A 27,518-nucleotide genomic window follows, 5' to 3' on the forward strand; every position below is an offset into this window, starting at 1 on the left:
GTGCTTTGCTATTGGAAATACATGACACACACTTGTGTGAGAAAAGACAGAAGAAAAGCCACATCTAGGAAGCACTTCTGATTCTGAAAAGAAGTGATCAAGTGCAGTGAAGGTCAAACACTATACATAGTAAAAGGCGTGCTTCGGAATACCATGCAGAATTGTTTCTTCTATACACCACTTCTTTTTTCCAAACATTTCTTTGCTCTGAAAGACAGGAATTGACTGCATCATGAATAAAAACTCGTTCCTTCCTTCCTTCCCTTCCTATCCCTCCATCTCAGAATGTTTGTTAGAAGTACCACTCATTAATATATCCACTTCCAGAAGGGCAAATAGCAAGAGCAGACCGTGCCCGGTAATAACAAACTTGGCACATGTGCGGCCAGAACTGGGAGGAGCGGGGGTATAAAATAAAAAGGGGAAAAAAAAAAAAAAAAAAAGAAGTAGAAGAGGAAAACCAAAAAACCCAAACAAAACGGAACAGACGGTAATACAAAAAGAAAAAAAAAAGGCAGATTTCTCGGCAGCACTTCTGGCGAAGGAATGGTGGCACAGTGAGCCGGCCGCCCCGGGCGTGCCGTGATGCACCGCCCCGCTCCCACGTGGCTGGCCGAGCAGGCAGCAGCGGCCGCGCCCCCGCGCAGCTGCCCGCGCCACCGGAGCACCGCCCGCCCGCCCGGCACCTCGCGGGACGCGCTGGGAGCGGCGCTCAGCGGCCGCAATGCCGTGCCGGGGCCGTGCCGGGGCCGTGCCGGGGCCGTGCCGGGGCCGCGCCGCCGCCGCCCGCCCCCAGGCCCGCCCGCGCGCGCGGAGGCGGCCCCGCACGGCGCAACGCACGCTGAAGCGCGCCGCCATGGGCCCTGCCGGAGTGGCGGCCCGCGCGGCCAATGGGCGGCCGCCGCCTCGCCGGGGGCGGGGCGAGTGGGCGGTGGCCGGGCCAATGTGGGCGCGCGGCGCCGCCAGCAGCGTGCGTTGCGCCGGGGTGCGGGGACGCTGCCGCGCGTGGCGCCGGGGTAGGCGTGGGGCGGCTGCTGCGCAGGGGGGGGCGGGCGCGGACGGACGGACGCGGGACGGGACGCGGCCGCCCCTGGACGGACACACGCCCCCCGCCGCGCCCCCGCGGCCGCGCCGCCGGGCGCGGCACGCAGACGCACGCACCCCGGCGCGGCGGCGGGCAGGAGCCGGGCGGCGGGGCTGCTATAAATCTTCGGAGCGGTCCGCCTCCCTGTGAGGCACGGCGCGGCACCGCACCGCACGGCGTCCTTCCCCCTCCCCACCCCCCCCGCACACACCGCGATGCTGCAGTTGGCTCGGGTGGCGAGCCGCTAGGAAGTGACCAGCAGGGAGGAAGGGAGAGGGAGAGAGAGAGCGTCTTTAAAATCGCCCTTCCATCCCTCTTTTCTTTGTTCCTTCATTTCTCCCTCCCCTCTTTTTGTTCCACTGGGTTGTGAAAGGAGGATCGTCCTGTCACTCTTTCCCTTTTGAGTTCTCCCGTTTTCATTTTTTAATTTTCCATTTTTTTTATTTTTCATTTTTCCCCCATAGTGTCGGACTGGTGGGGGTGGGGGAGGGAAAGGAATTTTTTGGTTTTGTTTTGGTTTGTTTTTTATTTGTTTCCTTTTAGAACTGTCAGCAATTTAGCTCTTGTCTGTTGTCTTGATCGATCTATCCGTCTGCCTCTTATTCCTTTTCGGGAGAGCTGCACCGTTACTTTTTTTTTTTTTTTTTTTTTTTTTTTTTTTTTTTTTTTTGATAAGCCGAGGAGAGGAAGGTAAGTTATGGCTTGATTCTTTCCATTATTGTACGCGTGCGATAGGGTCCACGCGACCCATTCCAGAGGTGCATGCCTTGTATAATTACGCTGATCACCTGTGTTTGCTCCGTATTGACACGGTTCGTGCCGACGGCATTAAGTGAGGCAGTTCGTGGGTATGGCAGCGTGCCCGCGGAGCTGAGTTGCTGGAAGTGTTTGCAGCGTGGGGAGGGCAGCCGCTGAAACTGGGGGACCGCACCGCGCCCACGCAGGACGGCGTGCGCATTCTTACCTGGGCTGGCCCGGCTGCAAAGTTCCCAGCGCGACCGCGCCCGTCCAGCTCCGGATACGTCTCCTTGCGGGTAGTATCCGAGGGGGCGGACACGCACCACGCGGGTGAAGGGAGACTAGGTATCACTTTGAAGAGATAAAACCGCATTTCCAGATTAGCCGGGATTAGGCTCTCCGCGCCTAACTGCATTAGCCGCACGGCGTTTTGTGGCTTCCTGCGGGGCTGGGAGGCGGCTGCGTGCCACGGCGCACAAAGACGCGGTCGGCCGTATTGTCAGCGGGTGCGGAGGGCGGGCAGCGCGGTGAGGAGAGCCGCTGAGCTTTCCCGGAGAGAAGTCTTATTACCGTAGAGCGGGGCGGGGGGGGGGAGGGGGGCGGACCCGTGTCTTTTCGTGGGGATGAATAACCCGCCGCGGGAGGGGACGCATCCCTTTGTTCGGGGCGTCGGGGCACTGCGCGGCAGTGCATGGGCAGCGTGGGCGGGGCGGCCCCGATCTCTGTCCGTGGTCCTACCAGGGTGGCGGGGGACGCGGACAGCAGTCACCGGTGTGCGCGGGCAAAGTTTGCGTCCGGCAGCTGCGGCAGGGATCCCGGCGGAGCTCCGGGCAAAGGGACGGACGGGGCGTCCCGTCCTGGGGCGCGTCTCCCGTCCTCTCGCCCTCCGTCCCCGCGGCGGTGGGAGGGTCTGGGCAGTAGGAGGAGGCGGCGATGGTAAACGCTGGTGCTGCAGCGTGTGCTACCAGCAAAGACCGGCCGCGAGCACTGCCATTGTTGTTTAATTTATGCTGCTGCTAGCACGTTACACCGTACCCACTATTTCGCGTACGAAAATAACTAATGTGCGATCTATATGAGCGAGGCAAATGAATAGTTGAACCTCAAGTCGTTTCCAAGGACCGGCGGTGAGACGGTGTATTTTGACTAGTCATTGGAGCGCTGAGAGGGTGGGGGACACACTAAACCATGCGCTCCCGAGGGGACGGGACCCCCTCCCCCCAGTGACACCGCTTTGGGCACTCTATGGAGCGCTACCCGCGCGCAACGAGGCGCCCGAAGGAGCGCAGTATCGGAGTGCAGGAGCCGAACATTGCGGGGAGTGAAGAGGGGTCCCCTCGCTGTCGGATGCCGCTGGGAAACGGGACGGCGCTGTCGGAGCGGCTAATGCGCGTCGCAGATCGCGGAGCGCTCGCTTCCGCTGCGCCCCTTCGGGCGGGCGGCTTTGGGGCTCGTCCGCCCCGCCGAGCTGTTTCCGGAGGGGAGGCAGCGTGGAGCCTCCGGGGCTTGATATTTTACAGGGCAAGACGCCCAGTCGCGGAGCCTTAGGGAGACGAGCAAACACTGTGGGTGCCCTTCCTCTGACCCCACCGGGGACGGGGAAGGCAAACTCCCGCCCCATCCTGCTCAGCAGACCCCGCTGCGTCGCTCTCCCTGCTGGCCGAAGGTGCTCGGCGGTAGTCGCGGAGTGGGGCGCGCCCGGCCTTGGCTCCGCCAAGTGCCCGCATTGCCCCGGGGGCGCGGCCCCGCGGGCGCGGGGCTTCTTGAGTGGCCGCCGGCAGCGTCACTCAGGCGGTGGCTACGGGGGCGGGCTGTGGGGGCCTTTATCTGCCCGTCACCGACCTACTTCCTTCTGTTGGCGGCTGGGCGACTGCAGGACGGTGGGGTGGCGGGAGCACCAAAGCCATAAGGTGAGGTGGCTGCGGGGCGCTGCGCCGCTCCCTCGGGCAGCGGACACCTTTCCCGCACCCGCTCCCAGCGTCGGGTGCCATCAGCGATAACCACGCTCGCGAAGCTCGCCGCTCCTGTAGGACAGCGAGCAGATGGACCGCGGGTCTTAGGCTGCTGAAAGAATGGCGAGTCCAGAGGCTGAGAACGGAGCCAGGGCTTATTGGGAGCCATGTGGTCTTGGCAGAGGCGCGCCGGGACGCCGGATTCGCCCCGGAGCAGGAGTGGAGGAGAACTGGACCCGAAGCGGGAGTGTAGCCCGCGCGGGGAGCACGGCGGGAAGGAGGGGCGGCTTGGGCGAGGGGCAGGCTGGGCTAGGGGCCGCCGGCGTATGGCCACGGAACCCCCCGAGATAGGGGTAGATCAGGGAGTGTGCGGAGGCCTTCCCCATCCCCTGCTGCTATAGGTGACCGGTGGCGTTCCGCCCGTACCGGCTTGTTGCGGTCTGGGTTCCAAACTCCAAGATAATGGTGGTGTTAGATCAAGAGGGGCTTCTTGACAGCCGCTGATAGTGGGTTTTTTTTCTGCGAACGGTTCATCCCCTTCTCTCTGATACTACATGGTTTTTGCTTTAACCTTTCAGCTTTTCTGACTGTTTCCTTTGCCCCGCTCCCCCGTTTTTAGTGTGGTACTAATCGGACGGTTAAACACCTGTCCTCCGAACAAAACACTGTTCAATAAACCCTTTGTCGAGTCAGCAGCATCCCTCTGAATGACTTTCACCCCACCTATATCTCTAGCGTGGCCCTACCATTCGAGTGTCGCTCCCATTCTCCCTGCAAGCTGCACCTTCCTTTCCCTCATGTTCGCGTCTCACTTTGCTCTAACCGGAGCCCTTATGTCGCCTTCCGAGCGCGCCCTCCGGCCCGGCGGAGCCGTGGGGCAGCGGGCGGGCGCGGCTGGAACGCGCGGGGGCTGTGGCTGGCAGGCGGGGAGGCCGCAGGGCTGCCCAGCGCACCTGTGCGGCTGCGGGGCGCGGAGGGAGCCGAGCCGCGCCCGCGGGTGGGGCCGGCGGGGCTGCGTGGCCGGCGACAGCGCTCCCTCCGATGGAGAAGGCGCGGCGGCCCCGCTGGAACCCCCGGTCCCGTCTGGTCCCGGCCTTCCGGCCCCCCACGCCTCGGGGCAGGCGGTGCGAGTGAGCTGTGCCGGCCGGGGAGGGGAGCGGAGGGTGGGGTATGGGGGTGAAAGGGTGCGTGACTCAAATGCTTTTATTTTATTTCGGGGGTTACGTCGCGCTGAGAAGCCAAGCGTCCGACCTGGGTCAGGCTGAGGGATCGTCGCTCCGTCATCACTGCTTTTTGCACGGAGCATTACTGAGGTTCGCTGTATTGCCTGCCTTTTCAGATTGCCCTGCCTAGGAAAAAAAGTACCCTTCTTGCCTTGAGTGCTTAGAGAGTGAGTTGATTTTGCTTCAACTGAGTAGTGCTGATGGTGAGAACTCTTGAAGCAGCCAGGCAGCTCGGTGACCCCCATTAACGCCCATTTAAATACAGGTGTAACTTGTTAGAATGGGAAAACTGATGGTTATTAAAAAAAAAAAAATCCAGAAACTACCCAAAACGCGCAAGAAAATTTGTATTTATTAAACAGTCTTTGATTGTAGTTTATTTAACTGAAGTCTCTAAGACTAAAAGGTGTTGCCATATTTTTGAAGTTTTGAAGACAGCCTTGGTTGATAAGGTTTAGTAGCTACATAGGACTTCAGTGTCTTGCGTTCTTACAAGTGATACTGGATAAAGTGGTAACACCTGATGAATTGAGTATTTCAGGATGTGTGTATTTTCTTGAAAATTAATACGGTCCTGATTTTTTTGTGCTGAAAAACTCCATGCCATTTGACTTTGCTTTGATGGCCAATTTTAAATTAAACGGAGGGAGGCCAGAAGGTGTTCCAGTGAGTGGGGACATTTGGTTGAGGAAACACCACGGCATTAGTTAGAGCGTCAGTTTTCCTTTTTTAGTTTCATGAATTCTGAATCCTGAAATTGCATTCAGTTTTTTTCATGTCTTTTCTCTGACCCTTCAGAAATGCTGTATAAGGGTGATAGCTTTATAGCTTCATTTATAGCAATTATGCATAAATAATTTTGTTTGCAAATATAAAATTGGTGATTCTACATACTGTATGTAAAACAGAATAGTGCTTAGTTGGGAGAAACTTCGATATTTGAAGTTTTTGCCATGATACATTATTAAGGATTTATAACTACGGACACATACTAATGCCCTTGAAACTGCTAAGGAATTTTATCAGATGTATTAAAATCTGACCAAGCACATCTTTAATGCCCCTTTTAGATGTCTTCTGAATGTACCCACATGGATATTTCTGCTTCAGCAATAGATGTCTTTATTTTATGTGGTTTTATTTTGCTGAAGTAGTTGATCTTTTCCATATGCAGTGGAGATTTTTAATTGCTTTAGTCTTTGTGATGGATATGTCTTAAGTATATTTGCATAAATCTCTTCCTGTTTCTAGGTTAATCATGCTAGTATAATATTTTGCAAGTAAATTTATTATGACTTTACCATATTAATGTGAACATTGATTTTTATTATTTTTCCTGGATTCCTTTTAAATGCTGGTTTTTAAATGGGAGGGAAAGATGTACTTACTGCCTTTTCAAAAATTGTGAACTGGCGTGATTGAGCTAGGTGATCTAGGTAAAAAAAAAAAAAAAGACAGTATAAAAAAGCTTGCAGAGTATGTCCCAGGTTTCTAGATGACAATATTTAAACTACAGTGAAGGCCCAGGCTGAATTCTATTAAAGTCTTGTAATACTAAGCTAGAATTTTTGAGAGATAAAGCTAAGCTTCCTTTATTTGGAGACTAGGTAGGAAATAGATGACATATGATCTAGTGTTCTAAAAGCCCAAGGAATAGTTCAGCTTTCCTGTGCTTCTTAAAATAAGTCAATGCCTCTGCAGACGTAGACTTTGCAGTTAAAAATAGTGCAAGGATGCAAGCACAAGCTCCTTTCTAGTAACAGTGATGCAGAAATGCTGCTTTTGTAGATAAAACTTTGTCATAAGACATGATGGCTTTTGATTTTATTTGTGGCCAGTGATGTTCTTCATAGCAATAAAGCTGATAGTGAGCTAATGGTTAAACTCAATTTGTGATGAATATACATTTCAATATTGCTTTAATGCCATCTTCACTTCTGCCGAAATGCTTTCCTAGTAGATGCTAGTATCTGCAGAAGGCAGTGAGTGTTCCCAGCTGTTGCTAACATTTGAAAAGTGTGAGAGAATGTTGCCTTAGTGCACAGACATTTCTTTTTCTGACAGCCCCCAAATCAATTGAAAAATCACAGCACTACGCAGCAGGATAGCTGATGGTGTTTTGGGTTTTGGCATCTGTAGTTCCATTTCCGAAGGCAGCTGCTATGTGTTTTTTTGATTTTTTGATGTAAAATCTACCTAATTTGACGTACTCAGAAGGATTAGTTCTGGAGAAGCTGGCATAAGACAATTTGTAAGTTTTAGCTACCACAGCTGGTGGGTGAGATCAAGATGTTTTGTTGCCTAATCCATGTTGAAATTCTGAAAGTTACCCTGAGTCTCTGGTGGCTGAATAATGCAAGTAGGCTTCTTGATTCATTCCCACTGAAACTCAGAGAAACTGCCAATACTGAGCAAGCTGCTTTTGCTCAATAAGAATTGCTGTTTATTTGTAGGGTCTCCTTGCATCTAATACTTACAGAACAACTAAGTGCAGTGCTAAATTTGACAGAATCTGTGATAAGAGACCTAAGTGCTAGTTGTTGGTCTTTACTGTATTTGGAAGAGCATGTGTTTCACATAGACTTTCTGGTGTACAGCTCTGCAGTAAAGTACATCTTGGAAAGATGAGCTCATTGAAACACTTGGCTTTAGTAGTCAGTGTTTTTATATGGAGTGCAGGTTTTCTGCTTTAAAACCAAGCGAAAGAGAAATAGCTCACGGCAGAAATCTTAAGTATGCTTTCTCAGAAACTTATTTTAAAATGCCATGTTAAGTTTTTGAAGTAGCTCACAGTCTAAATCTGACTTGGCTGGCAAAATATGTGAAGTTTTAAGAGCAGTAATTACATAATGTGGAAAACTGTAATGGGAAGGTCTTACTTTCATACATGTGAAAATTGTGAATTGGCAGCAAGGTGGAGTTTTCCATATGGAGATTAAACTAGTGTCACACAGTTTTCTATTCCGTCTGAGCCACTGTTCCTCACGGTACTCCTGTACTTAAGCAGTAGGGGTTTTAATTTGTTTTGGTAGTCATAGTAAGCCCAGATGTAACGAGGGATCAAAGTTGGGATGAGAGTTTGGTGTTTAAATGTGCTGGCAGTGAGCATTCCCTCCGAGGATCAGAATGAGAATAATCTTAGGCAGTCTTGGACTTCACGAAAAGCACTGGTGATACCGATTCTTCATTCCCTCACGCAGTTGTGATATTGCTGATGGCTCAAATAGTCCAGCTGCTGATCAGAAACTGCAGAGATTCTTAGACTACATGAGGCTGTAAAATGTTGCAAGAATGACTAGTTTGATTTGCTGCATTTAGCAAAAAACCAGGTATATCCAGTATACCCACTGTAGCTGCCCAAATGATGCAGAAGCTAGAAAAATACTGAGGTGGTAGAGCACTTACGATCGTGTTATGGACTTAAGACACTTTAGTTACTTCTTCAGCTGAGTGTGGAGTAGAGGTAGAAGGAAAGCATTATACATTGGAAAGTAACTGAATTGCTGTAACATACTGTAAAGTGTGCATATGCAGTCTTGTGAATACTTACTACCTAAGTACTGGCAAAAGAGGGAACACTTTAACATTCAAATATGTTGTAAGACAGTCTACACAGAGGTAGGAAAGTACTCAGGGTATCCTGGAGTATTCACTGTGATGTGTTGACCTTTTTGTAGGTCTGTGCTAGCTGCATTTGCTGTCAGACTCCTCAGGATGAGTTTGTTTAGCTAAGTCCTTACTTAGATTTAGCTGAATAAGCTTTATGTATTCTTATGGCATGAAACTGCCATTGCATGATTGCTGGAATACTGATGTTCTTCTGTGCTTTAAGTCTTGATGTCAGAAAGGAAGTTAGTAGGATTTGTTTTGCAGAATGGATGAACAGAATTTTTCTTGGAAATTCAAATAAGTATTTATAGGCAAATGCCTTAGTCACTTTGTTTTGCAAGGGTAGAGAGAGGAGGTTCAGCCATGGAAAGGGAAAGGTAATATAAGTTAAGTTTCTCTACCAGTAGTGTGCCTGCTGATTGTATTTTCCATGTTACTACATGCTGTTATTACATACTTTGTCAGAAGTAGAACTAAGTGCTAAAAGGGGTGGCTGGAGTAATCTTTCCTGTATTTTCCTTTTTTCAGTTGTCTGTTGTTTATTATTGGTACTGATGAAAATTTATGCAGTGTTACCTGGAGGGAGGGTAGAGGAGGAGGCAGGTCAGAAGATAGTTTGGATACTCTGTGCTATTTCCACCAGGCTGAATTGGTATGACGAGGTAGAGATTTCAGTGGGTTTTGCAGATACTCAGACTAGTACCTACATGTCATGGGGCATAAACATTTGAAATGGGCTGCTTGGGCTGGCTTTGTGTCTTACTTTCTAAATGAGTAGTAGGTACATTCCTAGCAGAAACATTCATGGCCCCTGAGTCTCTTAGGGAAAAATGTGCTTTTGAGTCCTGGGCTTAGATCTGTCTCTCCATATATTGGGATTTGGAAAGTCAGACTTGGCATGCAAGAGGTTGTTTCTGTGTAGAGTTGTAGAAAGCTTACTGTTAAAATACCTTAATGTAAATAAAATCGGCTAAAAATGTCATGGTAGTGTCTATTATTAATAATGTAGCTATAAAGTGCCTTCAAGAAATTGTTCACTGCTTTAGACTTGGTGTGGTGGGTATCAAAAATTACTGATTAAATATCTAAACACCAGAAAAAGGGCAAGGGTTTGTCTGCCTGCTATTCAAACTTGGCCTTGTAACCTCGCCACTTCTAGTTTTGTAACTGTTTGTGGCATGTGATTTTTGGTTTCAGTACCAAAGTGGAGAGTTTCTTCAAATCTTACTTGTGATTAACTTACTTTCTGGATGCATTCTTGAAGTTATGGTCTTATCCCTTACATGCTGCAGGAACAGCTATGCCTGGACTTGAGCACCATCTTTGCAGAAAAGTGCTCTGAATGGCGAGATAGTTTCTGATAGCTCATGGAACCAGTGGGGCGCAAATGTACTTGTTTGCCTACAGAAGTTGGTAAGGCTCCTTGCAGCATTGCTTCAGGTGACCCTGTGAGAAGTGTGTGCAAGGTGGTGAGGAGGAGGAGAAGGTGGTCCCTTAGATCTCTGGTCTGGTAAGGAGTGTTTCTGACAAGGAAGATGGAAGAAGGAAGTATTGTGGCCATCTGTCTTGTCAGAGGAAAAGATTGTTAATGGGGTGTTTGGATTTCTGAAGTTGCTTTGGGCATATGCATACATAGCTATTGCACTGAAATGGGCAGTATATTGCAGGAATGGTAGCATGCCCACCTTGTTTGTTTCCATTTTGTTTTTGTAGTGGAGTCTTTGTTTCAGTGCCATCCATTTTGTTTGTCCTCTTGGAATACTGGAAAATTAATTCTGTGACCTCTGTGTTTATTTATCCATTAGCATTAAATTTCATGTGCATCCCAGTTTAAACGCAGAGCAAGATCTTGGGATTTATTTAAATTTTCTGTATCTGCTGTTCATCTCCAGTCTTGATCCAGCAAGCATAACTAGAGGTGAACATTTACTGGTTGCACAGCACAGTTGATTTAAGAAGGGCTTTTAAATATTTTAAATTTAAATCTTAAAATTCTAGTACCTGCTGTAATTGTAATTAAGTGTATTATTTTTACCTCTAGTAACACGTGTAGAAATCCCATCAGACATCCTGGCGTGGTTCATTTCTACCCAAATAAGCATTCAAAGCTGCTTTCTGCTTCCAAAAGAGGGACAACTAAAGTCATAACTCTAAAACACCATATGCTGCTTGTAACAGACTGTGCATGTACTGCATGCATGCAGCAGAGAAGAAATTAGTGTATTAATGAGTTTGACTTTTTAATTTTTGTGCTTGTACCTTGAGCTACAAGCCCAAATTGAGGTCCTGACCTAAAACTGCTATTGCTAATCTGGCCAGAGGACCCATTCTGAAGGGAACTGGAAAACTGCTGACAAAGTGAACTGCATAAAGTGAAGAAGACTGTAGAAGCTGCTTTTGCATTGAGATAGCTAAACTGTGAAACTTGGCATAGCAATAGCACTTGCCTTGGATTACATCCATGGTTGAGATGTTGGTAGGCAGGATGAGAATTACAGCCTCATTAACCAACTGAGTAGCTGAATTTTTTCTGTAACAGTTGAGCAAACTGAAAGAAAATTAAATGGAGTCATGCTTGTCTTTTGCTAAAGGCTATTTTTATAAGAAGCGTGGTTCTTGTAGTGAAATTCCTCTGAACCAGTGCAGCTGAACGATATAAAACTAGCCGTTGTGGTGGAGACCAGTGATTTTTTTGTGGACATACCTCTGGTGATCAAGAATCTCTTCTCTGCTGATACTACAACTGGGCTGTAGGCTTTCTTTTTTTGAGTGGAAGGTTTCATGTGCAGCTAAGATGGTTGAGATGGTGACTGTTTCTTTCCACATTGAGTGGTATAACACAGATGACCCATTCAAAGTTTTGAGCAGCCTAATCTAGTGGAAGATATCCCTGCTGATGGCACAGGTGTTGGAACTAGGTGATTTGAAGATTGGTCTGGGTTGGAATCAATCTGTGAATCCAGAAGGATTTTCTGTGCAAGTTTGGTAGCATTAGGAGAAGTGTAGAAGAGCTGTTGCAAAAGGAGTAGATACTGCAGGCTTTTGCTGTGGCAAAAATACAACCTGTTTTTCTTTTGTGGGTACAGATTTTTTGATCTTTACAAATGCTGTGTGTTCTGTAACCAAGTGGAGTAAGGATTACTTGTTTTGAAACATTTTTAGGTGTTCTGAAATGAGAAATGTCAGTGTTCCTGAAGAAATACTAAGTCAAATTGCCTGTCTTTGGAGTTAATTGCACAGAATGATTGAATGCATCAGGTTTCCTGCTTGAAGCAATGCATGAGAACAGAAAATGAGTTGATAGTTTTTGTTGGAGCAGTTTTTTTTTTTTTACTTAAATTAACTGTGTAGTATCAGATTTAGCTTACAGTTCTGCATATCAATCTTGAGTAATCTTTGTGTGTACTGAGAGAGTGTCCAAGATCAGGGACCTAATTTTTGTGGCTGCTGGTACTACTTGCTGAATTATTCAAATACTGAATTTGATAATATTGAAATTAATCACCATCTAATTGTACCTGTCCTGCTGTTTTATAATTTGGGCTGACTTGCCCTTTTAAAATTTGATTTATGTATCTTTTCATGACTTGCTTGACTGAGATGGCTGTGTTGTTTTTATCTCCATACATCTCAAAAAATTGGATGGTCAGGCTATTAAGAAGAGCTGTAGATATGTGGTTATTCATATGCTTAGTCCAAATTAGGATAACTGTGAGTAAACTGCTGTCAAATGCAGTACATGTATGCAGGATTTCACATTGACCTGCACAAAAGGATATGAAATGGAGCACTCAGGAACAGCATGATACTGCCTGAGCAGCTTTGAACACTTGAATGTGAGTGGTAAATGTTTGCTATGTGTGATGTGTATGGACTGAAGAGCTAGTTAGTCCCCCTTAGAAAAATATGGGAATTGTACAACAGGATTAATAAATGGAAATAAGAGGCTCAGTTTTGTGAAAAATGAAAAGTTTTGTGGATGTACCACAGAGACGAAGATATCTTTCGTATCTGAATGAAATATGAATAGTTTGAGTGGTGCTTGTTACCCAAATTTATGAATTTGTAAAGCTAATCAGCCTCCTGAGATGTCTGTTTAAGGTATGCTTGACTCCATGTAACTTTTAATGCTGTTTGAAAACTCAGCAGGCTTGGCAGTGATGCCAGCAGGACTAGGGGCAGAAGGCCCTGAGCCCTGGTGGGCAGTGAGCTGAGCTGGGCCATAGAGACGAGAGATGAGGGAAAGCTTTTCCTTCCACAAGAACTGCTGGGCGGTGGGCCTGGTGTCCACAGACAGGGATGGTGCTGTCTCCCTCCTTGTAGGCTTTTCAGCCCATAAAGCCCTGAGCAGTCACACCACATGGCTGATCTTGCTGTGAGTGGGGGTGAGACTGGAGATGACCTGAAATTCCTACTGACCCAAATGACACATCTGTCTACCACTTTTGCCAGCAAAATAAAATGCATTTACTGGACAGAGAGCTGAGGCATGGCAGAGTTTGAGTCTTACCAAAAAAAAAAAAGAAACAAGCTCATCTGCGGTCGAACCAGAAACACTAGTACAGTATGAAACTACTGGCTGTTCTTACGAGTGCGTTTCAAGGTGAAATTAGTCATTTGCACATTTTTAACAGTTGTAATACTGCTTTGACGCTCTCCCAGTCCTTCAGTCTGTAGGTATTTGCGATAGTAATTGGACAAATAATATTGTTACATAGTGTATGGGCTGCTGCCCTTATGAGTCTACTTTACTCTTAGTGCATATCATCAGTCAGCACTTTCTCCACAAACTTTTTCATGAATGGTAGTAGACCCAAATGTTTACTTAATTTTTAGGGGCTGTATGACACTGTTCTTTTGAGAGAAAGCAATTTAGTTGTCTTTTCCTCTGTGTAAGTTGGCTTATTAAAAGAATAAACAGTGATCTGTCTGAACTTGTTTTCCTGGTTGGGATCAGCCTAGAGGCACACATATTTAGATTTTAAGTAGTCTTAAGAGCCCTCTGGGAGCTAAAAGTATTTACCTTTGCATGAACCACTTGAGAGCAGTGGCTGTCAAAAGGCTTCTCTGAAAATCCTTAAGGGCAGTTCTGGGCCAAACGACAGTCCTTTAACAACTGGAATGAGTAGTGTGATGGTGTTAGTGATAGCCTCTCTGTATAAGAGGTGTGCTGTAACAAGCAAGCTACTGGCCAACAGTGGCTCAGTGTGTGTAAAGTAGATGTTTGGAGCTGCTGCTTGTATATCAGTTTAAAGGTGAAGTTTGCTGCCTTTTTTTTTGAGAATACTGGTTCAGATGGCAAAGGATGTTTTGGGTACGCCTCTAGGAGAACATGTCTGAGCTTTCACCTCGTTTAGGCTTTTCAGAGACAGGTTACATGATGTCCTGTGGATCAGGGTGTCTTGGTGTGGGTAATACCTGTCTTTGCTTATTAGAACAGCTTTTGGTAGAGTAGGAGAAGAAATGCGGCTTAAAAGGAGATGAAAAATGGGAAGATGTGGCTAATGAGTCAGGAGATGGGAAATGGCTGTAAAGATCTAAGTAAGCCTTCTCATGCAGCAGTATCAATCTGATTTATTTTGTGGTGTGTTAGACTTTAATATCCCTGTTTATCCACATGTAACTTCTGCTGCATTTCTAGCTTCCTGGTTTCTGGAAGCAGCTGTGGCATTTATATATTTAAATGAAAGCTTAAAGAGGGGAGGAGAAGGACCAGGTACGTATATGTACTTTTATGCAAGGGGGACTTCTGTATAGCAACTAAAAACTGTAATACCTTTGTCTAAGACTATTTTTGATGATAATGCTTTTGTCACATACTTCTTTGTCCAGTTATGGGCTGGTAATGTGTGAAAGACTTGCGTCTTTGTCAATTAACAACGTGCAACCAACTGATCACAACTTGTTTGTATCAACAGTACCTTGCTTGCTGTCCATTTTTCTGTGTTATATTATACTGGGTGATCTCAGGAGGATTAGGGTGCAGAGATATGGTGAGGAACTCTGGACCAGGAAAAGAAGTGAGGGGAGGAGGGATTGCAGATAGTTAAGGTATTACTTCTGGCTCACAGATTTTAATAACAGCTAGCTGCCCTTGTTCTGTATTTACTTCACTTTTCTTCAAAATTATTTAACTTGAAATATTATATGGACAATTCTCTTAGGTAGGAAGGAATAGAATATGTGTTTAAGCAGCTTATGCCAGTGTCTTCTGTGGGATAAATAGTAGTGGTCATGAAAACCAGGTAACTATCTGGAGGGTTATAGAGGATTGGAAAACATGACTGCACATGAGGTTGTTTTCAGCTTCACCTTGATACTGATGTGTTCTTCCCTGCCTGCTGTCCTTGGAGTGAAGGCATGTGAGTGGCCTCTAAAGGCACTGAACAATAAGAATCATAGAATGATTTGGGTTGGAAGGGACCTTTAAAGCCACGTTGTCGAACTCCCCTACGAAGAGCAGGAGCATCTTCAGTTTCCTCTGAGTCCCATCTAATCTGACTTTGAATGTTTGCAGGAATGGGGTATCTGTCACCTCTCCAGGCAGCCTGTTAACAGTGTTCTATCCATCCCTAGATGTCAGTCACACCATACAGCTTGGTGTTGTCAATCCTGAACTGCACTTCTCATGCCTTCTACCTCACAACCATTTTTTCCAAGTAGCAGTTGGTACTGTCTGTGCAGATTAAACCCATAATGGTTGTTGTCTTCTGTAGTCACGCTACATCTTAAAATGTATGTTAAGACGAACAAGAAATTTTTCTCCTTCAGTCAGAGGAATTAAGTGGATCTAAAACAGCTCATGTGGGACTGCTAGTAACTAGCCATTGTAGTGTTATCCCAGAGGATTGTAATCAGTGGGACAGGGTCCACTTGGAGGCCTGTTCCTAGTGGTGTCTCCCAAGGTTCAGTACTGGGCCCAGTCTTGTTTAACTTATCCATCAATGACTTGGATGAAGGGGCAGAGGCCTCCTCAGCAGTGTCACTGACAACACAAAGCTGGGAGGAGTGGCTGATGCCCCAGAGGGCCGTGCAGCCCTTCAGAAGGACCTTGACAGGCTGGAGAGATGGGCAGGGAGGAACCTTCTGAAATTCAGCAAAGGCAAATGCAGGGTCCTGCACCTGGGGAGGAGCAAGCCCAGGCACCAGCACAGGCTGGGAATGACCTGCTGGAAAGCAGCTCAGTGGAGGAGCTGGGGGTCCTGCTGGACAACAAGCTCTCCATGAGCCAGCAGTGCCTTGGTGACCAAGGCCAATGACATCCTGGGGTGCCTTAGGAAGAGCATTGCCAGTAGGTTGAGGGAGGTGATCCTGCCTCTCTACTCAGCCCTGGTAATGCTGCATTTGGAGTGCTGTGTCCAGTTCTGGGTACCTCAGCACAAGACAGACATGGAGCTCCTGGAGCTGGTCCAGCAGAGGGTGACAAAGATGATTGAGGGACTGGAGCATCTCTTTTATGAGGAAGGGCTGAGGGAGCTGCACCTGTTCAGCCTCAAGAAGAGCACTGGGAGGGGACCTCATCCATGTCTATGAGTACCTGCAGGGAGGGTGCCAAGAGATTGGAGCCAGGTGGTGGTGCCAAGCAATAGGACAAGAGGCAGTGGGCAGGCATTGATGCACAGCAAGTTCCACCTGAATAAGAACTTCTTTACTGTGCAGGTGACTGCCCACTGGAACAGGCTGCCCAGGGAAGTTGTGGAGTCTCCCTCACAGATACTCTGAAGAACTGTCAAGATGCAATCCTGTTCAACAGTGCTCTAGGTTGAAGCTAGAGCAGGGAAGTTGGATGAGGTGATTCGCTGTGGTCCTTTCCAATCTCACCCACTCTGTGATTAACTTCACTTAATGTTTTGGCCTAAAAGAATTAGTGGGATAGTCTTGTTTTCTCTGCCTTTCTGATTCCCTGATTCTGATTTTCTCAGGAGAAGCTTATTGCTCAGGATTTAATCCTGAGAGTAATTTTGATGCGCTGGAGTGAGGTGGACCAAAGAGATGGTGGTGGGGCTAGCAAACATCCAGCTATGCAGATAAAGTGTGGGAGTGATGATATGAAGAAGCTTACTCTATCTATCCAAGCTGCTGAATCCAGTCGTGAACAAGTACAAAAGAAACTTGAGAAGCCTGAATAGAGACTGATATTGTAGTGACGGATAAAATCTCCTGATGTGCAGTACTCACATGAAACTCTTGCATGTCCTTAGTTAATGTGTATTATGTGACTAAGAGTTGAGATTATTCTGCCATAGAGGCTTCTCCCTAATATTTAGGAGAGATCTTCAATCTCATCCTTTCCAAGTACCATCAGGAAGGAATTATATAAAAGGAATGCTCGATCACCCTCTTCTAGAGAAGCCCATATGAATTTTTAAACATCTTTTTAGTCCAGTGAGTTGTAATAGCTTTACAGCTTAGTTAAAAATAGCCTCTCCTCAAGGTCCGCTTCTGTAGCAAACCGGGATAATGCCATCAATGTATTAAAGAGAGTGGCACTTTAAATGCTCTTGATGGCAAGCAGCTGGCAATCTCTGTGGCTCTTTCTCTAAAAGCACACTTCATGACAGTTATCTGCAGTATACTTTCCTGGAACTGCTCTGCTGGTTTTTGATTAGGAAAAGCTTATGATTTACTGTACTGTATAGGTGTAGCCAGAGCACAGCCTTCTGCTGTCTAGTCAATCTTTTCCTGCCTTTTTAAAAAATTTTATTATGAAACATGGTTAAGCTAAGAGTATTTACCCTTGAATGTTGCAGTACTGCTGCTGTGTAACAGTAAAATATCATTGGAAATGATGCAAAAACACACAGACCTGTGTTTGTTTCCTTCCCTTCTTTCTCCATGTCACACATACTTGGGTACAAAATGAACTGTGTTAACATGGGTTGTAGGTGACCCTGGGATTTTGCATATTGCCCACTCTCATTTGTGAGAAGCAGGTAGCAGGTGTTCTCTGAAGTTGTTGAACTTACATGTCATACTGTCCAATTTGGAGATGGGAGTGGGACCTGTGAGGACTTCAGGTAGCTGTGTTTGCTGTGGGGCCTCCTACCGATGAAAAAGCTATTGATCCTGTAGTTGTATACTCCTCAGTTCAGTAGCAATAAGCTACTGTTGTTCATGTTAAGATACCAGTTGTCTTCATTTTTTCATATCTATCTTCTGCTGAATTAATGCAAGATAAATCAAGAAGTGGAATATGCAGCTGTGGTGGTGTTCTCTCATGGACCTGCTCTGCTGTGTGGAGCTCCCAGAAGCAGAGGTGGCCTCTTGTGAATAGTTGTGGCTGGTTCTGCTATGTGTTCTTTCTCCTCCTCCAACATTTGCCAAGCCACCAAGACGCTGGTAGGGCTATGAAAGCCAGAGCACTGGTTATGTTGCAGGACTTTTTCTATTCTGTTGTTAATGCCGCCTTGTGCGTAATGTGTGTGACATTGCAAAACCATATTCTATGTGAAAAACAAGAGTGCATTGAATTACCAGCAGAATTAAGCATAGTGTTTGATTCATTCAGCTTGAATTATTTGCTTCTTGGTATGGGTCTGTTAAATAGACATATCTGTGTTTTGGGGTAGGTATTTGCTGAAAGTCAGGTTGTAGGTATTAAGCTAGAAGTAATCAGAAGATGTCTGACTCGAGTGGTATTACTGGGCTGTTTTCCAGTATTTGTGCCCTTCAGCATTTTGCAGCAATGTTTTAAAATTTCTCATTGTGATGTCCATCAGTATGGAGGGTGGTGGATTGAAGCAATACCACAGTCAACGGGCAAATAAAGTCAGGGGGGCTTGGTAGCTGCAGCACTGGAGAGGTGGTTGTGACAGAAGAACACGGGTCTGCTTAGTCTAACAGGTGCTCCAAGCAAGAAAGGATTAAGCAGATGGGCATGGTGATGGTGGATTACTTCAGTATAATACAGCTGTAAAACAGTGCTTTCAGGAGATGTTGGTAGAAACTCTGATGAGGAATTACATAGGCAAGATCTGATGTGTGCAGGGGAAAAATCCTAGAAAGCCAGAACAGTGATGATGAACTTTCACAATGGGTCATGCAACAGTTGCTGTTTGAGGCAATTTCCTTCTGCTTCAGTTCATTCCCATGTGTGCTTTTGCCCTTCTTTTTATAGCTTGCATACAGCTGTTCCTTAGCATTGAAGAATTCAGTTCTGAAGCCACTGTAAAGGCATGTCACATCTTGTCTGTCTCTGGTTGATAAAGAAGCTGTCACAAACAGCCTTGAGGATGTAGACTGCAGTAGAAATGTCAGAACAGAACTCAGGAGGTATACCAATTTGATATTCAAGGAGATGCATCTTTATTAAAAATTCTGAAGCTTAAAGCTTTATTTTCCAAACTCTTTTGCTAAGTCTGGTAATTCGTTGTTTGCATCGACTTCCTAAGAAGATGAATGTGGTGTTGTCAGGACTCTTTTGAAAGAAATGTTGTCTTGATACAGATCTTGCATTTACTTACCTCTTTATGCTGGTAACAGTGGCAAATCTGTAAGCTTGGGGGAAAAGTGGGACTTTTTAGGAAAAAAATGGGCTATTCTCCTGAGCATAAGTGTGATGCTTATTTAACAGAACACTGGTTTTGTCCATGATCTAGAATGTATTTTCTCTGATAAACTGGAGAATGGAACTGCATGTTAAGTGGAAAACTGTGCAAAGAGTTGTAATATAATGAGTTCTTAAAGAGCAGTATTGAGCTGATTTTTAGAAGTTGAATGCTGGCTTGCCAGGTAATTTTTCTGGAGTCCTGTGTTTATTAATTCTTTCTCTGTTTATGCTGGTTAATGGTATAACACAAGTATATCATTTGTTTTACTGTTGGTGCTTTCTCTGAGGGTCATTTTAAAGGTTTCAATACATCCACAGGATGTATGGGTGATATGTCATCTTCTTATCTCAACGTTCATGTGGATTATATCTCGGTGCTAGTTGGAAGATTGACTGAAAATAAAAACCACTAAACCAAAAACATACTAAAAGCACCTTGGTCTGAGAAATAAGGTTTTGGGTGTTTCTTGAGGCTCTCTTCTGCTTTTGCTCATTGCCTTGTCTTGCCTGTTAAACAGTGTTGCTGTTGACAAAATTGTGGAAGGTAAAAGTAGATGTGTAGGTGTACCATAATGTATTCTAGTAACTGCAAATGCTCTTGAATGTTAATGAAATATAATATAAGTGAACACTATTTGTCATTACAGGTGGAATAATAGGATGACATGGAAACCTCTCAGTAGACCTGTAGTTGCAGGAGAACAGAAGGACACAGATGTGATGTATTCTTGTGTTCGGTGCTGTTTTCATTGGTTGGAGTTGATGCTAGTGGTTAATAGCCCTCTACTGCATACTTTAGCTTTTTTAATATATTAAAAACTGTCGAACATACTTAAGTTATATTAATGACTGAAATTACTTAGCTTGGTGGGCACCTCAGGAAATACTCTAGTTCAATCCTTAGTTTAAAGCAGGGTCAACCTGGAGCAGGCTGCCCCAGTCAATGTCCAGTTGGGTTTTGGATGTCTCCTGCTCTGCCCAGAGAGTCTGTTTTCTCTGTGGGTGTTGTTCTGTGCTTGTCAGTGTTTGCTGTGGGAATAAGTCCTCGTATGTTTAAACATATGTTGTCCTGACACTGGATACCTCTCAAAAGAGTGTCTCAACCTTCTTTGCTCCCCTCCATCTGGTGTTTATACTGGTCTTACCAGTAAAGATCAAGGCTAAAGATAGATAAACTCAGCTTCTCCCATGTCTGTTGTCACCAGATTCTCTGCCCCATTCAGCAGAAGGCCCACATTTTTTGTAGTCTTTCTTCTGCCTTTCTTTTTCTAGACAGCTTTCTTAAGCTGACATAAGTCTCTAGCAATGCTGATAAGTTGTATTTAACTTCAGGAGTTTTAAAGTACAGATTGTGTAACCAGCCAGCTTGCTAGCAGTTTAAAAAAAATGTACAGAATGATTTTTCCTCACTCTATGTTAAGATACAGGTGCTTGATTTTTAAAGAGTTTATGTGACTGGCTGGTTTTAGGTCTGTTTTTCACACTCTTAACAGCAAGAGCTGTGAGTAAAGAGCTATGAAATAAATTCCTGTGATGTACTGAAAAGTTAACATGCTTTTCATCATCTAAGAGCAGTTAATATACTTGTGTTTAAAGATGCAACTTGGGCAGTAGTTTAAAATTGTGTTACACCATGAGTATTTACCCTTTTTTGTTTCTTCTGAAGGATGTTAGGCTATAGTTGGAGACTTAATGTGATACAGAGTGCATGGTTAGGTATTCTTTTTTAAATCAGTGTTTTACTTTCCATATTCTGAGTTGTGTGACAAGGATGCAATACTTACTAGAGATCTGGTTTTGGAAAAGCTTTGAATGTGCAGTACTATCTAAGTTCTTGTTTCAAGGACTTGCCTAAAAAAGTGTCCTGTAGGAGGTCTACATGAAGTTCTTTTTCACCTTGTCATAAAGCAAATAACCGTCAAATATGTCTAGAGTTTGATTTTAATCTCAAATCTTTAGTAGAAAAACCTTGCACTACCTAAACAGTTGTTTAGATAGAGGAAAAAAAATAACTTGTGTGTTTCAGAGGAGTAAAGTGTGTTATTTGTCATCGGCAGCATCCTCTAATAAAATGGTGAAGACTGAAGACAATTGATGGCTAGGTAAATTTGTACTAGGCTTGTTGTCTTTGATACAATAGAAGCTATTGCTAATCTCAGGGTACACTTTAGCCACAGCTGTCTCCTCATCATTTTTGCGGCCTTTGACTGAAAATGTTTTGGGGGTAAGAGGTCTTCTATCTGCATAAGTTTGTTAGAGGAGTTCATTTCCACTGTGTTCAGGCTTTACTGCTAACATAATCCTCAGAGTTCTAACCTACATGCAAGACTGTTTGAATTGTAGTGGAGCCTGAAATTATACTAGATGATTCTTATTTAGAAAGATGGCTGTTTCCTTTCGTAAGTTTTTGTTTTAGTTAAGAACTTGATGGAAGGAACCTTGATTTTTAATATTCCTTGAAAATTTTGTCTGCATGCTAGCATTTACCTTTTCTGCTTGTAGCATTTGCTCTTTTTACTTGTGTTTGACATTGAGGATGCTGCGTTATGGCTTTCTGTCTGTGAACGGATGTACCAGTAAAAATTACAGATAATACTAAAAGCACAAGTAATTTTCTTGCTACAGAAATAGCTAGGTATCTTTTCTGAGCCAGTGCTCTAGTATCACTCCTCTATTTTTGACAAACTCAAGCATTTTATCATCTTAAATTAAATGAATTCTAAATAAAGGATAAAAATACTACTGATGAGACTAGAAATAAACTTCCACAAGGCTTTGAGCTCAGCAACAAGGTTTTATAGTACTTGTCAAAGTCACCCCTGTTAAAATCATAGAATGGTTTTAGTTGGGAGGTACCTTAAAGATCATGTTGGTCTAAGCCCCCTGCTATGGGCGGGGACACTTTCCGCTATACCCAGTTGCTAAGAGCTTCATCTAGGCTGGCCTTGAACACTTCCAGGGATGGGGCATTCACAACTCTGGGCAACCTGTTCCAGTGCCTCACCACCCTCACAGTAACTATTTTCTTCCTAATACTATTCTAAACCTACTCCCTTTCAGTTTTAAGCCATTTCACCTTGTCTTGTCACTATTTGCCCTTGTTAAAAGTCCCTCTCCATCTTTCTGAGAGGCTCCCTCTAGGTACTGGAAAGCTGCAATTAGGTCACCCCGAAGCCTTCTCTTCCAGACTGAGCAGTCCCAGTTCTCTTAGTCTGTCTTTGTAGGAGAGGTCCTTCATCTCTCTGACAAACCATGTGGCCGTCCTCTGGACTCACTCCAGCAGGTCCATGTCCTTCCTGTGCTGGGACCCCAGAGCTGGATGCAGTGTTCCAGGTGGGGTCTCACCAGAGAAGAGCAGAGGGGCAGAATCCCCTCCCTCCCCTGCTGCCCACGCTGCTTTGGATGCAGCCCAGGGCCTGTTTGGCTTTCTGGGCTGTGGGTGGGTGCTCATGGCTGGGTCATGTCCAGCCTCTCACCCACCAAGCACTCCCAAATCCTTCTTACAGGGCTGCTCTCCATCTGTTCATCCCCAGCGTGTGTTGATACCTGGGCTTGCTGTGACCCAGGCGCAGCACTTTGTACTTGTTCTTGTACCTTATACCTTGGTCTTGTTAAGCCTCATGAGATTCCCATTTTCCGATCTTGTCCAGGTCCCCCTGGATGGCATCCCACTCTATTTTGATAATTCTAGCTGTTGAAAAGTGAGTGAAAGAAAATGGTACAGCATACCAAAGACATGGTGGTTAAAAAGTATTTTTGTATCTCTGGGACGACTTCAAAGAAAATACCATAGATTCTGGGCTGTTACTGTGTGATAGTGTGCTGATTTTGTCTGGGATAGAGTTAATTTTCTTCAGAGTGGCTGGTATGGGGCTGTGTTTTGGATTTATGCTGAACGTAGGGTTGATAATACCAAGATGAGATGTTTTTGTTATTGCCGAGCAGGGCTTACCCAGAGCCAAGGCCTTTTCTGTTCGGACTGCCACTCTGGTCAGGAGGTTGGAGGTGCCTGGGAGCTTGGGGGGAGACACCACCAGCACAGTTGACCCAAACTGACCAAAGGGATATTCCAGACCATATGACATTCTGCTCAGTACATACAGCTGGGTGAAGAATGTTTGCAGTTACAGCTTTTGTCTTCTCAAGTAACCATTATATGGGATGGTGCTCTGCTCTCCTGGAGATGGCTGGCTTAGCTTTTGCGACGCAGATGGGAACTCCTGTGCTTTAACAGGTTTTGATTGAAACAGGTTTTTTTTAAGTACAAAAACCAGTGAATGTCTGGTATCTATTTCTGTAGTAGAAGGTGGTGATGAAAAGGTAGGAGACAGGTTGAACCTGTGTTAGGATAGTTTTTCAGAGTATGGCTACTAGACTTACAGCTTCAGGAAAAACAGGTCCAGTGAGCACATCCAAGCTTTCATGACTTTCTCTGAAGTCTTAAGCTCAGAGGAGAACTGGCCATCTGTTTTAGGCTGTTTATAACTGTCAGTGCTTAAATAACTTCATTGTGTGCCAAAATTTTGAGTCCTGTGTACCAGTTGAGCTGAGCAGATGCAAAGAATAGAAAACAGAATCAAAAGCACTGTGGCAATCTGTACAAAAATGAAGTGTTATGAGCTAAAGAAAAGTTACTATTTTGCGCCTCATGCCCATTAACACTTCCGATAAGTTTGAATCATTCATTATGTGAGATTTCCTGGTTGTGAGACAGTGTTACCCCTGTATGACAGATTGTGCTGAGGAGGAAGGTAAGGGTTTAACTCAGTGAGGCAATGGATTGAAAGAAATTCAATATAAACAAACTTGAATGCCAGTGGAATACTTGATGCGTGAAACAGACTCTAAAAACTGATCTAATAAAGGGACTGGATAGGGTGGTATTTTGGGAAAAGTGATGTTGATGTAGCATGTTAACATAGCCTGGCATGGGGTTTTTTTGTGGTTTTTTTTTTTTTTTTTGGTTAAGTTTCTTTTCAGACATGAGGCAGTAGGTTGCACAGTGTGCTGGGTATCTGGTGTGTCAAAACCTGGTGTTGAATGCATACAATTACTGTGAAGAAGCAGATAATATTAGAACAAATTATTTTCAAAGCTGGAATGAATATAGGTCTGGACTTGCTTATTTTTGAACTCCAGTTCTTTCTGTATGAAAGCAGCTGTTCTTAAAGGTGACTTTTTTTTTCTTCACAGAAAATAAAAAGAGGAGCTTTTAGAAGTCTCTTAACGTGATAATTTGTTTGCTTAGAATTGGATGAGATTGTTGGTATGATATATGAAAGATTAAAGGAAACCTACTTGAAGAAACAGCTTGTCTGTTGCAGCATTTCTTGTGCCAGAGGTTTATTGGAGCATTGTCAGGAAGCAAATGGTTTGCCATAGATTTGAGACATAAAACTGATGATGCTGGTAATTACCATTAACTTTTGCTGCCTGTAGATGGCTACTTTTTACTACTGTCAAATTTGAGATTTCTCATATTTGTGAAAACACTGTACAGTTGGACTTCTGAAACTTCAGGTGTAAAAAGAGTTGCCTTTTTGTTTTGTTTACAGTTGCAGGTGGGATGTCAGGGATTACTGCTATGAAAAGACAAAGAGAACTGCAAGGCTGCCGAGTGTCTCACGTGAGAGTGCCCTGGTTAGGCAACCCGTAGTTATGGGGGAAGGGGGAGTTGTTTCCTGTTTTGTATCTTTTGGAGCATGTGTACTGCTCATAACAAGTCAGGGTGTCCTTACCAAGCTCTGGCCCTTAGCACAGTGCCGTAGGCACAATGGAGATCTTGTGTGGCAGAGTGAAAGAAGGGCTTTTACAGCACTCAGGATGAGGAGAAATGAGGTTGTTGGATGAATGTGTTAGTAAAGCCAAACATAACATCTTGGGTGTCTTGGATATTGCATTGCTAACAGCTGAAATCAGGTGTGTCTGTATTCTGCTCATCTTTCAGGGAACGGTCCCTTGCAAGTAGGTCATGAGGACTGCTGTTCAGTTATTCTGGAATTTGTCAAACCTCTGAAATGGGTGATAGTCTATCTATCCTGCCAAGGGGGGTGGTTCAGATGTTTTTCACCCATAATAGAAAGTTAGAAAATTACTTCTCACTTAAACCTAGCAACAGTCTCTTCGTGAGTTATTAACTCTTCAAGTTGAGCAAAATACTCTGATGGTGAAGTAGTTGGGGAGTGATAGTGGAGGGGTGAGTATGTAGCATTGCATTCTTAAAATGATGTAAATTTTAGTAGAGTGCTAAGGTAGCAGCCAGTGGTATCTTACTGAATCTCAGACAGTTAGTTTTGGAAGAGACCTCTGGAGATCATCCAGTCCCAACCCCCTGCCAAGGCAGGGTCACTAGAGCAGGTTACACAGGAATGCATGCAGATGGGTTTGGAATGTCTCCAGACAGGGGGACTCCACGACTTTCCTGAGCAGCTTGTTTCAATGCTCTGCCGCCCTCAGTGAAAAGTTGTTCTTCCTCATGTTGAGGTGGAACTTCCTGTGTTTTAATTTATGGCCATTGTTCCTCATTCTGTCTGTGGGTACCACTGAAAAGAGTCTGGCACCATCCTCTTGATGCCTGCCTTTGAGATATTTCTGTGCATTAATGAGGTCCCCTTTCAGTTGTCTCCTCTCCAGACTGAACAGGCCCAGCTCCTGCAGTCTCTCCTCATGAGAGAGATGCTCCAGACCCCAAGTCATCTTTGTGGCCTCTGCTGGACCTGTCCAGTAGCTCCTTGTCTGGGTTCTACTGAGGAAACCAGAATGGGACCCAGCACTCCAAGATGTGGCTTCTGCTAGGGCTGAGCAGATGGGAAGGATCACCTCCCACCTTACATGGATAGGATTTCATACCCACTGACATACTTTCAGATATTCTTGCTCAAATTCTTGAGGTAGATTTCTGTGTTGAGTTTTTAGGAATGAAACAAAGAGGTGGTGGAGTATCCTCAGAAGCTGCCTGGGCATGGTCCTGCGCTGCTGGCTCTAGTTAGCCCTGTTTGAGCAGGGCGGTTGGACCCAGTGGTCTCCAGAGGTGACTTGCAACCCTGAATGATCATGTGAGTCTGTGGTTTACATGGTCAGGTACTGTAAGAATAGTGTATGTGATGCTTTATTGAGCTGAATTTCAACTTCAAAAAACTTCGGGAAACAGCACATGTAATTGCTGGGGCAGCAATGTAATTTGAAACATGGCAGGGTCTGGAAAATCAGGCTTGCAAGTGAAAAGTTTGTTGTCTGTGTTCTGTATGTAGATTCTTAAATCATCTCTAATAATTCAAATTCCTCTAGCAACAACAACAACAAAACCCAATAAAAACCCCACCCCACAAACTTCTTGAATTCTGCTTTTTTTGCAGGTGAGCATAATAAACAATAGGATTGAGTACTAATGTTCCTTACAAGGACATTAGTCTTTTTCTCATTTAGTGAGAATACAAAGTTGATGTGCTAAGTTTAGAAAGTCCTCCAAAACTAACTAGTTAGGGCTAGAGGAAAAGTATGGTGTGTAGTCAGGGTTTTCAGAGAAGATAAGTGGTCAAATCGAGGTGATTTGACTGACCACTCAGTAGCACTGACAATGTTGGGATGTCTACTGTATGTCTAGAAGGCGTTTCCTCAAAGCTGTTGAGACACATCCAGTTACAGGAGTCTGTAAGGGTTGATAACTGATAGCTTTTTTGAAAAATGTAAATAAAGCTTTCAAATATGGAAGTCACGGTTGTGTGTAATAGAGGGCTCCCAGCATCCTTGAGCTCACCTGATGAAGATTTTGCTGATTTCCTCTTGTTACCTCTTAGGTTGTGTTGATGTGGTTTCACATTTTGTCAATTTTAGCTTGGGATATCCTCTGCTTGATGATTTCCATAAATATTTATAATAAAATGCTTAGTTGTTGAGGCTTCAGTTCCTTTACTTTTAAGCTTTCAGGAGCATCTGTTTTTTGCTAGAAAAACTTGAGTAATATTCTTTCTGGTTTGTAGTCTTGTGCAGCATCAGTGTTTGGGGGACAGAGCTTCACAGGCTGAAGGAGTTTGTTTCATGGAGGTGGTAGTAAAAGTGTTTTCCTCTGTAATGGACTCCCAAGATCCCATGATTATGTGCTGTTCAGTCACTGAATCACAGACACTTGGCTGAAAACCAGAAGGAACAAGCGGTCCCAGAAGCAGGTTGCTCCCTGAGGTGAACAGTATCTACTAGGTCAGTTTACACTGGTGCAGTTTATTCTGGATCAGGTAATCCAGTTGTGATAGGCTTGCAAAACAATTGATGCCACTTTTCTCCACTTGATTTTCAAGTGCACTCTCTCTGCCAGCTGAATTACTTCTTCCACTTACTGCTTTATTAGTTCTCTTGAAAGATTCCTG

At 44.8% G+C, this 27,518-nt stretch overlaps 1 protein-coding gene across 9 annotated transcripts in view; it reads left to right on the top strand.

Annotated features, from left to right (window-relative positions):
• Positions 1-958: 958 nt before the first annotated feature.
• Positions 959-27,518, top strand: part of ELAVL2 (ELAV like RNA binding protein 2) — a 93,397-nt gene continuing 66,837 nt past the window's right edge. For 2 of the 9 annotated variants that reach the window (XM_010401346.4, XM_010401348.3), the window contains exon 1: positions 4,956-5,087. In XM_010401346.4, the coding sequence (XP_010399648.2) occupies positions 4,972-5,087 (116 nt within the window). In that variant the 5' untranslated portion in view covers positions 4,956-4,971. Of the gene's footprint in view, positions 1,017-3,169; positions 3,733-4,955; positions 5,088-27,518 lie in introns of those variants that run through there. The other 7 variants (XM_010401345.4, XM_010401347.3, XM_039567214.1 and 4 more) reach the window with 6 other exon arrangements.

Source organism: Corvus cornix, chromosome Z (assembly GCF_000738735.6).
Source record: "Corvus cornix cornix isolate S_Up_H32 chromosome Z, ASM73873v5, whole genome shotgun sequence".
NCBI classification, from domain to species: Eukaryota; Metazoa; Chordata; class Aves; order Passeriformes; family Corvidae; genus Corvus; species Corvus cornix.